This window comes from Pseudophryne corroboree, chromosome 5 (genome assembly GCF_028390025.1).
Source record: "Pseudophryne corroboree isolate aPseCor3 chromosome 5, aPseCor3.hap2, whole genome shotgun sequence".
In the NCBI taxonomy this organism is placed as follows: domain Eukaryota; kingdom Metazoa; phylum Chordata; class Amphibia; order Anura; family Myobatrachidae; genus Pseudophryne; species Pseudophryne corroboree.
Window position 1 is genome coordinate 734,446,445 of NC_086448.1, and position 16,979 is coordinate 734,463,423.

Sequence of the window (16,979 nt, forward strand, 5' to 3'; positions counted from 1 at the left end):
GATCGTGTCTGCTGAGGAAGTCTGCTTCCCAGTTGTCCGCTCCCGGAAAGAGAATTGCCGACAGAGCTTACATGCCTTTCTGCCCAGAGGAGAATCCTTGTCACCTCTGCCATTGCTGCTCTGCTTCTCGTTCCGCCTTGCCGGTTTATGTACGCGACTGCTGTTACATTGTCCGACTGGATCTGCATGGGATGATCTTGAAGATGTACCGCTTGTAGAAGGCCGTTGTAAATGGCTCTCAATTCCAGAACGTTTATGTGAAGGCAGGCTTCCTGACTTGACCATTTTCCTTGGAAGCTTTCCCCCTGTGTGACAGCTCCCCAGCCTCGGAGACTTGCATCCATGGTTACCAGGACCCAGTCCTGAATCCCGAACCTGCGTCCCTCTAGTAGGTGAGAACTGTGTAGCCACCACAGGAGCGAAATCCTGGCGTTGGATGACAGGATTATCTTCCGGTGCATGTATAGGTGGGATCCGGACCACTTGTCCAACAGGTCCCACTGGAATAATCTGGCATGAAATCGGCCAAACTGTATGGCCTCGTAGGCTGCAACCGAATGCATTAATGGATCGACACGCTTGTTGGTTTCAATATTTGTTTGACCATTTTCTGTATTTCCAGAGCCTTTTCTACCGGAAGAAATACTCTCTGTACTTGTGTGTCCAGAATCATCCCTAAAAAGGACAATCTTGTTGTTGGTTCCAACTGCGACTTTGGAAAATTCATGATCCAACCGTGTTGTTGGAGTATTGACAGGGAGAGTGCGATGTTCTGCACCAACTGTTCCCTGGATCTCGCTTTTATCAGGAGATCATCCAGATAAGGAATTATATTGACTCCTTTTTGACGAAGGAGGACCATCATCTCCGCCATCACCTTGGTGAATACCCTCGGTGCCGTGGAGAGACCGAATGGCAACGTCTGGAACTGGTAATGGCAATCCTGTACTGCGAATCTCAGATAAGCTTGGTGAGGAGGATAAATGGGAACATGCAAGTAAGCATCCTTTATGTCTACTGACACCATGAAGTTCCTCTCCTCCAGACTGGAAATCACTGCCCTCAGGGATTCCATCTTGAACTTGAACCTTTTCAGGTAGAGATTCAGATTTTTCAGGTTTAAAATCGGTCTGACCGAGCCGTCCGGCTTCGGAACTACAAAGAGGCTTGAATAAAAACCTTCTCCTTGTTGTGACAAGGGTACCAGGTCAATGACATGATCCTGACATAATTTTTGAATTGCCGTTGTTACTGCCTCTCTTTCTGGAAGAGAAGCTAGCAAGGTCGATTTGAAAAATCGGCATGGGGAGACGTCTTGAGACTCCAGTTTGTACCCATGGGACACTATTTGTAAGACCCATGGGTCCAGGCCAGATTGAATCCAACTTTGACTGAAAAGCTTCAGACGTGCTCCCACCCGAGCGGACTCCCACAAGGGAGACCCAGCGTCATGCTGCAGATTTGGCAGAAGTAGGGGTTGACTTCTGCTCCTGGGATCCTGGAGACGCTGCAGATTTCTTTCCTTTTCCCCTTTCCCTACCTGCAAAGAAGGGGTAGCCTTTGGCCTTTTTGTATTTGTTGGGCCGAAAGGACTGCATGTGAGAGTGGTGTCTTTTTCGCCGGTGCAGGAGCATAAGGCAAGAATGTCGACTTACCTGCGGTAGCTGCCGAGACTAACGCATCCAGACCATCACCAAATAAGGCCTCACCTTTATACGGGAGAGCCTCCATATTTCTTCTGGAATCTGCATCAGCATTCCACTGGCGAATCCACAATGCCCTCCGAGCCGATACTGCCATGGTAGCGGCTGTTGAACCCAAGAGTCCAATATCCTTCATAGCTTCCAGCATGTATGCAGCAGCGTTTTTGATATTACCTAACATTAGGAGTATCTCGTCTCTATCAATCGTGTCAATTTCCGATGACAAGTTATCCGACCATTTTTCAATAGCACGACTCACCCACGCGCAAGCAATGGTGGGCCTGAGCAGTGTACCATTGGCCACATAGATAGATTTTAACGTAGTCTCCATTTTGCGGTCTGCCGACTCCTTTAGTGAAGCCGTCCCAGGGGCAGGGAGAATCACCTTTTTTGTTAACCTTGACAGTGCACTGTCTAACACCGGGGGTGACTCCCATCTTTTCCTGTCCTCTAAAGGAAAAGGATAAGCAATCCGGATCCTTTTGGGAATATGAAATTTCTTTTCAGGATTCACTCACACTCCCTCAAAAAGAGTATTTAGCTCGTGGGAAGGAGGGAAAGTTACCTTACATTTCTTTTCCTTATAGCAATAATCCTTCTCCTGAGGTACAGAAGAGGATTCCGTAACTTCTAAAACCTCCTTTATAGCAACAATCATATATTGTATGTTTTTTGTCAATTTATGATCTATCTCCCTGGAGTCACTATCGTCGATACAAGAATCAGAGTCCGTGTCGGTATCAGTATGTACAATGTTTGCAAACGGTCTCTCATGTGACCCAGAGGGGTCGCCTGCGGATGAGACAGCAGAACCCTGAAAAATCACATCTTCAACTGATTTTCTCCAGCTTTCTGCATGAGACTCAGACTTATCTAATCTCCTACTGATATGATTCACACTATCACGTATTTCTTTCACCCATTCAGGCTCGTGGTGTGCCGGCAGCGCCACCACATTACAACTCTGTGTCCCTAAAATGGCTCCCTCAGGGGAAGAGCTCCCTGCCTCAGACATGTCACACACGTGCACAAACACACTACAGACACTCCGGGACTTATAGGGGACAGACCCACAGTAAAATCTGTCAGAAGGACACAGGAGCAGCCAGTTCACAAACCCAGCGCCAGTAACACAATGCCTGTGAAACATAAAATGCCCACTGACATACAGCGTTTTTTTATAATGTAAATACACAATGTAAAGCACCAATTTCACTGTGCCCCCCCTGTTTTGCACCCTGATACTTGTATTCAGTAGTGGAGGACCAGTGTTTTCTCTGCAGCCTGTGGAGAGAAAATGGCGCTGAGCAGTGTGCTGTCTGACTGAGGAGGAAGCTCCGCCCCTGCAATGGCACGTTTCTCATCAGAGATTCTGACACTATTATTTACACTGGCGGGGGTAGAGCTGTGCCTCGGCATCTTATGCCCCCTTTTCACCAGTTTTATAAGGTTTCCTGCTGCCAAGGGTGCCCCCCCCCACGCCCTGCAGTGCCTGTGTTTTGTGGGCAGTATGGCGTGCTGCACTCCCGCCAGCCGCGCGGTCCCTTTAGCCGTCACCTTGATTGAAGATCTGTCTTCTAACACTCACCTATCATCTGGCTCTGCAAGGGTGGTGACGGCGTGCTGTGGGAGTGAGCATCTAGGCACAGCTAGCGTTCAGTACCCTTCAGGAGCTAATGGTGTCCTGTCAGCCAGAAGCAGAGCCATGAAACTCTTTAGGAAGTTGGTTCCTACTTCTGCCCCCTCAGTCCCACGAAGCAGGGAGACTGTTGCCAGCAGTTCTCCCTGAAATCGACTCAAACGCTATTTCATAGACAGGAGTGGGCTAATCCCTCATTGTTATTTCACCATCAATTGAGCAGGTAAAAGGTCTGGAGTAGATTCCAGGTGTGACATTTGCATTTGGAATCTGTTGCTGTTGACTCTCAATATGAGATCCAAAGAGCTGACACTATCAGTGAAGCAAGCCATCATTAGGCTGAAAAATCAAAACAAACCCATCAGAGAGATAGCAAAAACATTAGGTGTGGCTAAATCAACTGTTTGGAATATTCTTAAAAAGAAAGAATGCACCGGAGAGCTCAGCAACACCAAAAGACCTGGAAGACCACGGAAAACAACTGTGGTGGATGACAGAAGAATTATTTCCCTGGTGAAGAAAAACCCCTTCACAACAGTTGCCCAGATCAAGAACACTCTCCAGGAGGTAGGTGTATATGTGTCAAAGTCAACAATGAAGAGAAGACTTTACAAGAGTGAATATAGAGGGTTCACCACAAGATGTAAACCATTGGTGAGCCACAAAAACAGGAAGACCAGATTAGAGTTTGCCAAACAACATCTAAAAAAGGCTTTACAGTTCTGGAACAACATCCTATGGACAGATGAGACAAAGATCAACCTGTACCAGAGTGATGGGAAGAGAAGAGTATGGAGAAGGAAAGGAAATGCTCATGATCCAAAATATACCACCTCATCAGTGAAGCATGGTGGTGGTATTGTCATGGCGTGGGCATGTGTGGCTGCCAATGGAACTGGTTCCCTTGTATTTATTGATAATGTGGCTGCTGACAAAAGCAGCAGGATGAATTCTGAAGTGTTTCAGACAATATTATCTGCTCATATTCAGTCAAATGCTTCAGAACTCATTGGACGGCGCGTCACAGTGCAGATGGACAGGGACTCGAAGCATACTGCGAGAGCAACCAAAGAGTTTTTTAAGGCAAATAAGTGGAATGTTATGCAATGGCCAAGTCAATCACTTGACCTGAATCCGATTGAGCATGCATTTCACATGATGAAGACAAAACTGAAGGGAAAATGCCTCAAGAACAAGCAGGAAATGAAGACATTTGCAGTAGAGGCCTGGCAGAGCATCACCAGGGATGAAACCCAGCGTCTCATGATGTCTATGCGTTCCAGACTTCAGGCTGTAATTGACTGCAAAGGATTTGCAACAAAGTATTAAAAAGTGAAAGTTTGATTTAGGATTGTTTAGTTTGTCCCATTAATTTTGGCCCCTTAAAAAGTGGGAGGCACATACAGAAACCGTTGTAATTCCTACACCGTTCACCTGATTTGGATGTACATACCCTCAAATTAAAGCGGAAAGTCTGCAGTTAAAGCACATCTTGATTGTTTCATTTCAAATCCATTGTGGTGGTGTATAGAGCCCAAAATATGAAAATTGTGTCGATGTCCCAATATTTATGGACCTGAATGTATCTCAGTCTCATTCTAGGTCACTAAGCTATACAATAGTGAAAACGCGATCCAAATTCATACAGTAGTTTTTGCGTGATGCCAGATTGTACAAACAGACTAAAATTTCACATTTTTTGGGGTCTCGATGGTCCATAAACAGTCCTTAGAAGTATAATTCTCAAAAAGGAAACAACAAATGTCTATGTACAGACACAACCTTACAGTTTTATTATATGTATATATTTTTTTGCAGGGTTTCCCTATTGATCTTTGGCTATGTTAGGCTTTGTACGAACCCAATTTCCACTGTTACTGTATGTTGTTTTTTACTGTTACAGTGTATTAGAGATAACCTCAATTAAGGACAAAACAACGAAAAATCGGAGTAAGGGCCTTATTCAGGCTGGACTGCAAAATTTGAGATTGGCAAGCTGGCTGATTATCAAAAATGTTGCTATGATACCTTTTACAATGTATGTGAAATTTACATTTATTTCAGCAGAGTTTGCAGCAGTTTATAGTGTGTGTGTATGTGTATAGGTTGTCTCCCATATCCAGAATTCCGAAATAGATTATTATTTGTTTATTTCTTTTTAACAGGACAGAGATAACATACTGTATTTGCATTCTGTTGGTTCTATGCGCACAAACTTTGTTTAATGCAAAGAATTATTAAATTAATGTAAAATATTGTATACAATTACCTTTAGGATATGTGTATAGAAAACCTAAATAAGTTTTATGTACAGTAGGTACAAAAACTTTGCTTAATACACAGAATTATTAAAAATATTGTATAAAATGACCTTTAGACTATATGTACAAGGTGTATATGAAACATAAGTGCATCTTGGGACTTTGGGCCTATCCCTAAGATATCTCTCTATGGTAGTGAATATTCCAAAATATGGAAACATTTGATATCCAGAACATCTCTGGTCCCAAGCACTCTGGATATGGAAGTTGCATCCTGTATATATATATATGTATATATATATTATATATACACACAGGTTGAGTATCCCATATCCAAATATTCCGAAATACGGATTTTTTTGAGTGAGACTGAGATAGTGAGACCTTTGTTTTCTGATAAGGACACAGGCTTTTCTCCCTGCAAAGATCCACACTGTCATCAGCTGCTGCTACAACTTCTCATCCGTGCAAAGGAGCCCGTTAATTCAGCACCGCTATCAGGAGCACTTGAATTGCAGCTCCAGTCCCCGTGGCCAGAGCCGACAACGCAATCCGGGGAAGCGTATACAGCGGGTGCCGTTCCCTCTCAGCCCGGCGCAGACCGGTAAACTCCGGAAAACCAGCTCAACAGCCTCCTGTCTGCAAGTGCGGAGGTACCGGAGGCATTACTAACCATCTGGAACGGCTCGTTGGGGCTCCCTGCACGGTGCAGCATCAATCGTACCCGCTGAGGCTCTGGTGTGTGTCTCTGACAAACCAGTGAGACGACACCAGGGAGCAAGGATAGAACAGGCTCCTGCCCAGCGGAGGTAATTCTTCTATTCACCTTTAAACCATTAATCTACTGCAATGGATTTGTGATGTATGCAGTACCTTCTGACATACTAAGCCGTGAGTGACTCATGTTTAAATACCCTATTTATTAGCAACATACATCTTTTCATCATAACTTTGTGTGTATTAAGTTAATTCAATCCGGTTGAAAATCACCCAGGTGCAGTTACTTAATAAGCATATGCATATAAGTTCATCTATTATTAATGGTTTTCTGAGGAATTGATCATTAAGCTCTAAAACAGTGAATAATTTTATTGTTGTGGAATTTGTATCATTATTTTATTCTCCCGGGAGTTTGTTGTAACTTTTATACACTGTATACCAATAAATGTTTTTTTAATTTATCTGATTGTCAAGCGCCACTTGTTATTTGTTGTTTAGTTTCTGTTTCAAGGGACTGGCAATTCCCTTTATCAGGAGGCTGCTGACAATCAAAGTGCAGTGCTTCTCACCTAAGCGCTTAGTTTTTTCCTTTTCTTTGTTTTCTGATGGCTCAATGTACTCAAACCTTGTTTAATACACAAAATAATTAAAAATATTGTATTAAATGACCTTCAGGCTGTGTGTATAAGGTGTATATGAAACATAAATGAATTGTGTGAATGTACACACACTTTGTTTAATGCACAAAGTTGTTAAAAATATTGGCTAAAATGACCTTCAGGCTGTGTGTATAAGGTGTATATGAACCATAAATGCATTCTGTGCTTAGACTTGGGTCCTATCACCAAGATATCTCATTATGGTATACAATTATTCCAAAATACGGAATAATCCGATATCCAAAATACCTCTGGTCCCAAGCATTTTGGATAAGGGATACTCAACCTGTATATATATATATATATATATATATTAGATTTATAGTAATTTTATTTGTATAGCACCCTTTCTCCAACAGGACTCGGTAGGCCATCAGCGAAACGTGTTCCAGCAAGTGAGAATTATTCTACTTGTAAACATCTTTGGGTCTGTTTTTATGCCTGCAAAAATACTGTTACCTGTACTGCGAGATATATATATATAGGGGGGAATTCAGTTGTTTGAAAAGTCGGTCGGGTGTTTGTTTTTTCCTTTCTATTAGATAGGAAAAAACAGACACCCAACTGACTTTTCAAACAATTGAATACCCCCCATAATGTCTACCATCATGAGAGCTATCCTCCAGGACAATGGCGGTCATTCCGACATGATCGCACGCTGACGTTTTTTTGCAGCGCAGCTATCAGGTCACTACTGCGCATGCACCGCAATGCGCAGGCGTGTCGTATGGGTACAAAGCGGGTCGTTGCTGGGCGATGGATTTAAAGAAGAATCCATTCGTACAGCCGATCGCAAGGAGATTGACAGGAAAGGGCGTTTATGGGTGTCAACTGACCGTTTTCAGGGAGTGGTTGGAAAAACGCAGGCGTGACCAAGCATTTGTAGGGCGGGTGTCTGACGTCCGTTCTGGGTCAGACCTACTCAGAAACTGCACAAACTATTTTTGTACTGCTCGGCTGCACAAGCGTTCGCACACTTACACAGCTAAAATACACTCCCCCGTGGGCGGCGACTATGCGTTTGCACAGCTGGAAAAAGTAGCTAGCGAGCGATCAACTCTGAATGAGCCCCAATATACCAAATTATTTGTGTTAAGGGATCATGACACCCGTCCCTCAATTATGGATTTTCCAAATAACCATTAATAACATTATCAAACCATTGGATTGCTCATTTGCTGAGTAAATAATTCACCCATCTTCATAAATTGCAGGGGTACCAAAATTAATTTTTGCAGGGGGGTGAGAGACTTAATAAATAGGCACCAAAGAACTTTTGTGGAGAACCGCAGCAAGGTTAGACAACCGCTGTTGTAAATGTGACAAATAAACCAGGCTGCCACCAAGAGACCTAACATGCTGTGCATCTATTCCAATGGTTCTTTCCGTGCACTGTCCAGGGAAGGTGTCAGTTTTCAGAATTCAGCATTCACATAATTGCACTGTGTGTTTATATAACAATACCCAACAAGAAAAGCCTGTGTGCTGTATGCAAATATTCTACCGTGTACTGTACTTACTCCTACATGGTGAACGGAGCATTCGCTGGATAGGAAATCTCCACTATGGGGGTCATTCCGAGTTGTTCACTCGTTATTTTTTTCTCGGAACGGAGCGATTAGTCGCTAATGCGCATGCGCAATGTCCGCAGTGCGACTGCGCCAAGTAAATTTGCTATGCAGTTAGGTATTTTACTCACGGCATTACGAGGTTTTTTTCTTCGTTCTGGTGATCGGAGTGTGATTGACAGGAAGTGGGTGTTTCTGGGCGGAAACTAGCCGTTTTATGGGTGTGTGTGAAAAAACGCTACCGTTTCTGGGAAAAACGCGGGAGTGGCTGGAAAAACGGAGGAGTGTCTGCGCGAACGCTGGGTGTGTTTGTGACGTCAAACCAGGAACGACAAGCACTGAACTGATCGCACTGGCAGAGTAAGTCTCAAGCTACTCAGAAACTGCACAGAGAGGTCTTTTCGCAATTTTGCAAATCTTTCGTTCGCAATTTTGATAAGCTAAGATTCACTCCCAGTAGGCGGCGGCTTAGCGTGTGCAAAGCTGCTAAAAGCAGCTTGCGAGCGAACAACTCGGAATGACCCCCTATGTGATACAACAAATGAAATGCACAGCTGTATGTGTATGTGCAGCACACCAGGAGTTTTCCAACAGGTCATGATGACATTTATAAGTACATTTTTCTTTCTTATTTTTCATAATTCATGCAAAAAATAAAATAAAAAAATCAACACACTAAAATATAACAAATTAAATGAATACAGTAAAAATACATTTTTAAACATGTAGTTTTATTGCCATTATTTTCTATCGGCTTCATTTGTGCAATCTTCTTTTTATCGTCTTTTTTTCACCGTTTTGGGATTATATCTATAGTAAGGAAGAAATTAAAAACAAACGAGACATTAATTATATCCACAGAATTATACAGGACAGATGAAAATCATAAATCTGTGATATTAATTATGGTCATGTTTACTGACAGAGGCCATTGTCGGCGAGACATTAGCAAACCCAAATCTCTGGTGGTAGTTTATAAGTTACTGTTGGTCATTCCGAGTTGTTCGCTCATTGACGTTTTTCGCAACGCAGCGATTAGGTGGAAAATGCGCATGCGTATGGTACGCAGCGCGCATGCGCTAAGTACTTTCACACAAAACTTTGGAGTTTTACACAAGCTCGAGCGACGTTTTTCCATCGCTCGAGTGATCGTAGTGTGATTGACAGGAAGTGGGTGTTTCTGGGCGGAAACTGGCCGTTTTCAGGGAGTGTGCTAAAAAACGCAGGCGTGCCAGGTAAAAACGCAGGAGTGGCTGGAGAAACGGGGGAGTGGCTGGCCGAAAGCAGGGCGTGTTTGTGACGTCAAACCAGGAACTAAACGGACTGAGCTGATCGCAGTCTAGGAGTAGGTCTGGAGCTTCTCAGAAACTGCAGGGAATTATTTAGTAGCAGTTCTGCTAATCTTTTATTCGCTATTCTGCTAAGCTAAGATACACTCCCAGAGGGCGGCAGCCTAGCGTTTGCAATGCTGCTAAAAGCAGCTAGCGAGCGAACAACTCGGAATGAGGGCCACTGTACCTAAATGAACACTTCCTTCCTTGTACAGTAATTGTCTTGTGGCAAAAACAAACTTTTGTAACAAACTCCAACTTCGCAAGAGGAAGTTGTGTTGTGACACTGACTTTCCCAATCTATTCACTGAAATCATCTGCTGCCAGTTTCTGGAAAAACACTACTTCACATAACAGCACTTCCCTTGGTGACTTGCAAACACACACACACACACACACACACACACACACACACACACACACACACACACACACACACACACACACACACACACTACTGTGCTAAAGTTTTAGGCATGTGTGGAAAGAATGCTTGAGAAAAATAAACACTTTAAAAAAAATAACACTTCTATTTTTTTAGAGAGTTCTTACTTTGCAGCTTTTTCCCCACACCTGCCTAAAACTTGTGCACAGTGCTGTATGTATATACACACGCACACACATGTATTTATTTCCTCAGATCAGGGCCGTCACTACCACTTGCTAAACGAAGGCGGGATGCTCTGAAGGCTGAATAGATGATATCATTCACATGCTGTTTTTAATTTCGTCACAGCGAGCCCACACAGAACTGATTGTCAACACAGAAGAGAATTGGGGAGTGTGTGTGTGGGGGGGGGCTTCTAACCTGTGACACTGCCAGAGCAACACCCTGCTATCCTTAATAGGACTACAGTACTGAAACAATGCACTAAAAAGGGGTAACATTTATTTTTGAAGCAGTAGTATCTGTAGAGTGATTAAATCAATAAAGTCCAATTAAAATAAGTAAAAAAATCATCTCTTTTTAAGTGTATTCTATGAAAACTGGCCCCCGGCTCTACCAGACAATGGTTGACAGATAAAATAAGATTTTACTTACCGGTAAATCTATTTCTCGTAGTCCGTAGAGGATGCTGGGACTCCGTAAGGACCATGGGGAATAGACGGGCTCCGCAGGAGATAGGGCACTTTAAGAAAGCTTTAGGTTCTGGGTGTGCACTGGCTCCTCCCTCTATGCCCCTCCTCCAGACCTCAGTTAGGGAAACTGTGCCCAGAGGAGATGGACAGTACGAGGAAGGATTTTTGTAAACCTAAGGGCGAGATCCATACCAGCCACACCAATCACACCGTATAACTTGTGACAAACTACCCAGTTAACAGTATGAACAACAACATATCCTCGGGTCAACCGATAAACTATAACATAACCCTTATGTAAGCAATAACTATAAACAAGTCTTGCAGAAGAAGTCCGCACTTGGGACGGGCACCCAGCATCCTCTACGGACTACGAGAAATAGATTTACTGGCAAGTAAAATCTTATTTTCTCTAACGTCCTTGAGGATGCTGGGACTCCGTAAAGACCATGGGGATTATACCAAAGCTCTCAAACGGGCGGGAGAGTGCGGATGACTCTGCAGCACCATTTGAGCAAACAGGAGGTCCTCCTCAGCCAGGGTATCAAACTTATAGAACTTTGCAAAGGTGTTTGACCCCGACCAAGTAGCTGCTCGGCACAACTGTAATGCCGAGACCCCTCGGGTAGCCGCCCAAGAAGAGCCCACCTTGCTAGTGGAATGGGCCTTAACCGATTTAGGCAATGGTAATCCTGCCGTAGAATGCGCCTGCTGAATCGTGTTACAGATCCAGCGAGCAATAGTCTGCTTTGAAGCAGGAGCGCCAACCTTGTTGGCCGCATACAGAACAAACAGAACTTCAGTCTTCCTGATCCTAGCCGTTCTGGTCACATAAATCTTCAAAGCCCTGACCACATCCAGGGAGTCGGAATCCTCCAAGTCCCGTGTAGCCACAGGCACATCAATAGGTTGGTTCACATGAAAAGATGAGACCACTTTTGGCAGAAATTGAGGACGAGTCCTCAACTCTGCCCTATCCACGTGAAAAAACAAGTATGGGCTTTTATGTGATAAAGCCGCCAATTCTGAAACACGCCTTGCCGAAGCTAATGCCAACAACATGACCACTTTCCATGTGAGGTATTTCAACTCCACTGTTTTGAGTGGTTCAAACCAAGGTGACTTGAGGAAACGTAACACCACGTTAAGATCCCAAGGCGCCACCGGAGGTACAAAAGGAGGCTAAATATGCAGCACCCCCTTCACGAATGTCTGTACTTCAGGAAGAGAAGCCAATTCTTTTTGAAAGAAAATGGACAAGGCCGAAATTTAGACCTTTATGGACCCTAGTTTTAGGCCCAAATTCACTCCTGTTTGCAGGAAGTGAAGCAGACGACCCAAATGGAACTCCTCCGTAGGAGCAGCTCTGGCTAAACACCAAGAAACATATTTTCGCCATATACGGTGATAATGTTTCAACATCACGTCTTTCCTAGCCTTGATCAGGGTAGGAATGACCTCCTCCGGAATCCCTTTTTCCGCTAGGATCCGGCGTTCAACCGCCACGCCGTCAAACGCAGCCGCGGTAAGTCTTGGAACAGACAGGGCCCCTGCTGCAGCAGGTCCTGTCTTAGAGGAAGAGGCCACGGATCTTCTGTGAGCAACTCTTGCAGCTCCGAATACCAAGTCCTCCATGGCCAATCTGGAACAATGAGGATTGTTCTGACCCTGCTTATTCTTATTATTCTCAACACATTCTCAGTCACCAGAGCGTCTACCGCTACCGCCTGAGGGTCCCTTGACCTGGCGCAATACCGCTTTAGCTTTTTGTTGAGACGGGATGCCATCATGTCTATTTGAGGCAGTCCCCACCGTCCCGTGATCTGTGCGAAGACTTCTTGATGAAGTCCCCACTTTCCCGGATGCAGGTCGTGCCTGCTGAGGAAGTCCGCCTCCCAGTTGTCCACCCCCGGGATGAACACTGCTGATAGTGCGCTTAAATGGCCTTCCGCCCAGCGTAGAATCCTGGTCGCTTCTGCCATGGCCATTCTGCTCCTTGTTCCGCCTTGGCGGTTTATATGAGCCACTGCCGTGACATTGTCTGACTGAATCAGAACCGGTTTTCCCCGAAGCAATTCCTCCGCTTGACGCAGGGCGTTGTATATGGCCCTCAACTCCAGGACGTTGATGTGGAGACAAGTCTCTAGATTTGACCAGAGACCTTGGAAATTTCTTCCCAGTGTGACTGCTCCCCAGCCTCGGAGGCTTGCGTCCGTGGTCACCAGGACCCAGTCCTGAATGCCGAACCTGCGACCCTCTAGTAGGTGAGCACTGTGCAGCCACCACAGGAGAGATACCCTGGTCCTGGGAGACAGGTTGATCCTTTGATGCATTTGTAAATGGGACCCGGACCACTTGTCCAAGAGGTCCCATTGAAAAGTCCTCGCATGGAACCTGCCGAAGGGGATGGCCTCGTATGAAGCCACCATCTTCCCCAGAACCCGTGTGCAATGATGCACTGAAACATTTTTTGGCTTTAATAGGTTCCTGACCATGGCTGAGTTCCTGAACCTTTCTGATCGGAAGAAAAACCTTTTTCTGGTCTGTGTCTAGAATCAGCCCCAAAAAGGTCAGACGCGTTGTAGGGACTAGCTGGGACTTCGGTATATTGAGAATCCAGCCGTGTAACTGCAACGTCTTCATGGACAGAGACACGCTGTCCAGCAACTTCTCCCGAGATCTCGCCTTTATGAGGAGATTGTCCAAGTATGGGATAATTGTGACACCCTGCCTGTGCAGGAGCACCATCATTTCCGCCATTACCTTGGTGAAAATTCTCGGGGCCGTGGAAAGGCCAAACGGCAACGTCTGAAATTGGTAGTGACAGTCCTGCACTGCAAATCTCAGGAACGCCTGGTGAGGGGGGAATATCGGAACATGAAGGTAAGCATCCTTTATGTCCAGGGACACCATCCAATCCCCCCCCCCCTCCAGGCTGGCGATGACCGCCCGGAGTGATTCCATTTTGAACTTGAACCTCTTCAAGTACAGGTTCAGGGATTTTAGGTTTAAAATGGGTCTGACCGAACCGTCTGGTTTCGGGACCACAAACAGGGTTGAGTAATATCCCTCTCCTTGCTGGAGATGAGGAACTGTGATAATCACCTGTTGAATATACAATTTTTGGATTGCTGCCAACACTAGCTCCCTCTCTGACGGGGAAGCCGGCAGAGCTGATTTGAAAAACCGGCGAGGAGGCCAGTCTTCAAATTCCAGCCTGTATCCCTGAGAAACAATCTCTAATGCCCAGGGATCCACCTGCGAGTGAACCCAGACGTGGCTGAAAAACCGAAGACGAGCCCCCACTAGATCTGCCTCCCCCCGGGAAGCCCCAGCGTCATGCGGTGGACTTTGCAGATGCAGGGGAGGACTTCTGCTCCTGGGAACTAGCTGTGTGCAGCTTTTTTCCCTTGCCTTTTCCTCTGGCAACAAAGGACGATCCCCGTACCTTCTTGCTCTTATTGGAACGAAAGGACTGCATTTGATAATGAGGTGCCTTTTTGTATGCTGCGGGGGGACATAAGGTAAGAAATTCGACTTACCAGCCGTAGCAGTAGAGAGAAGGTCCGAGAGGCCGTCTCCAAACAACTCCTCCCCTTTGTAAGGCAAGGACTCCATATGCCGCTTTGAATCGGCGTCTCCCGTCCATTGTCGGGTCCACAAGAGCCGCCTAGCAGAAATAGACATAGCGTTTATTCTGGAGCTTAATAAACAAATGTCTCTGAGCATCTCTCATATACAAGGCAGCATCTCTGATATGCTCTATGGTCATTAAAATGGCATCCCTATCTAAGGTGTCAATCTCCGTAGATAAGGAATCTGCCCATGCCACAACAGCACTACAAACCCAGGCCGACGCCATAGCCGGTCTAACAATAGTACCTGAATGAGTGTAAATGTGCTTCATGGTAATTTCCTGCCTGCGATCAGCAGGATCCTTGAGGGAAGCCGTATCCTGAGAAGGCAGTGCCACCTTTTTGGATAAACGTGTCAGCGCCTTGTCTACTTTAGGCGAAGATTCCCATCGTATCCTATCCGTTTGTGGAAAAGGATACGCCATAAGAATCCTTTTGGGAACTTGTGGTCTTCTATCTGGAGATTCCCAAGCCTTTTCGCACAATTCGCTCAGCTCAAATGAGGACGAAAGGTGACCTCAGGCTTTTTCCCTTTATACATGTGTACCCTCGTGTCAGGGACAGGGGGTTCCTCAGTAATATGCAAAACCTCTTTAATGGCAATAATCATGTACCGAATACCACCCTCGGCTGTAATTTTGCATCTTCATAGTCGACACTAGAGTCAGTATCCGTGTCGGTATCTGTGTCATTGATCTGGGATATGGTGCGCTTCTGAGACCCCGAAGGTCCTGGCGCCACAGGGACAGGCATGGTCTGGCTACCTGACTGATCCCTAGCTTCAGCCTTGTCTAACCTCTTATGCAATAGATTGACATTTGCATTTAAGACATTCAGCATATCCACCCATTCCGGTGTCGGCGTTGCCGACGGCGACATGACATTCAAGCACTCCCCCTCCACATTAAGCGAGCCTTCCTCGTCAAACATGTCGACACACGCGTACCGACACACTTCACACACACAGGGAAACTCTTTTCTGAAGACAGTATCCCCTTTAAGGCCCTTTGGAGAGACAGAGAGAGTATGCCAGCACACACCCCAGCGCTATACCCCTGGAAAAAAAACCCCCAGAGAATGACCTTTTCCAGAAGCGCTGAGTAGTAATAAAACGCCAATTATGTGCCCCCCCCCTCTCCTTCAAACCCCCTTTCACCGTGTGTAAAGCATGGGAGAGTCGAGGAGCTTCCTCTCAGCGGTGCTGTGGAGAGAAAATGGCGCTGGTGAGTGCTGAGGGAGAAGCCCCGCCCCCTCGGCGGCGGGCTTCTGTCCCGCTCAAAGTTATTAAAAAATGGCGGGGGCTTTTTTATATACATGTACAGTGCCCACCTGTACATGTATATTGTCTTTTGCCATAAGAGAGGTGTTATATTGCTGCCCAGTGCGCCCCCCCTGCACCCTTACAGTGACCGGAGTGTGTGAGGTGTATGGGAGCAATGACGCACAGCTGCAGTGCTGTGCGTTACCTCAGTGAAGCTCTGAAGGCTTCTGCCGCCTGAGACGTCTTCTGACTTCGTTTCTTCTGGCTCTGTGAGGAGAACGGCGGCGCGGCTCTGGGAGTGAACGCCCAGGACGAACCTGTGTTCACCCCCTCTGGAGCTAATGGTGTCCAGTAGCCGAGGAAGCAGAGCCTATCATTTAAGTAGGTCTGCCCCTCTCTCCTCAGTCCCTCGATGCAGGGAGCCTGTTGCCAGCAGTGCTCCCTGTAAAAATATAGAAAAAATCCAAACAAAAATGCTTTCTAGGCAGAGAACTCAGGGGAGCTCCCTACAGTGCACCCATTTCCCTCTGGGCACAGTGTAAAAACTGAGTTCTGGAGGAGGGGCATAGAGGGAGGAGCCAGTGCACACCCAGAGTCCAAAGCTTTCTTAAAGTGCCCTATCTCCTGCGGAGTCCATCTATTCCCCATGGTCCTTACGGAGTCCCAGCATCCTCAAGGACGTTAGAGAAATATTGGGTGCGGGGACTGGCCTCAGTGCCAGCCTGCCAGCTTTCATGTACTGCAATATATGACACCCACATTCTCTGTCAAGAAATAGACGTGTGCCCTCTCATTCTTTGTGAAATATAATGCTATAGAAATACAATGCAGTTTAATATAACATAGTAAGGGCCACTGTGCAAAATATTATTACCCTTATGGAGAGAGCCACTGTGCGAAATGTCATACACCGTATGGATAAAAACATGTTGTGCTCGGACTTAGAAATGCCTCAGATACAATAAAGTGATTCAGCACTTTTCCCAGCCTCAAATCCCATTTACTAAGCTCTATTTGCTTAGGCCGGGAAATGTAGCAGCCAAATTGCATCATCACTTAGCTGGGAATATAATTGCAGATGACTGCTGTCTCCCGGCAACTCCTGATTATCCTTCGGAGAAG

General features: G+C 45.7%; 1 protein-coding gene across 1 annotated transcript in view; it reads right to left on the bottom strand.

The window, feature by feature from the left end:
• Positions 1-9,260: 9,260 nt before the first annotated feature.
• NBN (nibrin) overlaps positions 9,261-16,979 on the bottom strand; it is a 161,520-nt gene continuing 153,801 nt past the window's right edge. The window contains exon 16 of the mRNA XM_063924075.1: positions 9,261-9,360. Within this exon, the coding sequence (XP_063780145.1) occupies positions 9,327-9,360 (34 nt within the window). The 3' untranslated portion in view covers positions 9,261-9,326. The remainder of the gene's footprint in view (positions 9,361-16,979) is intronic.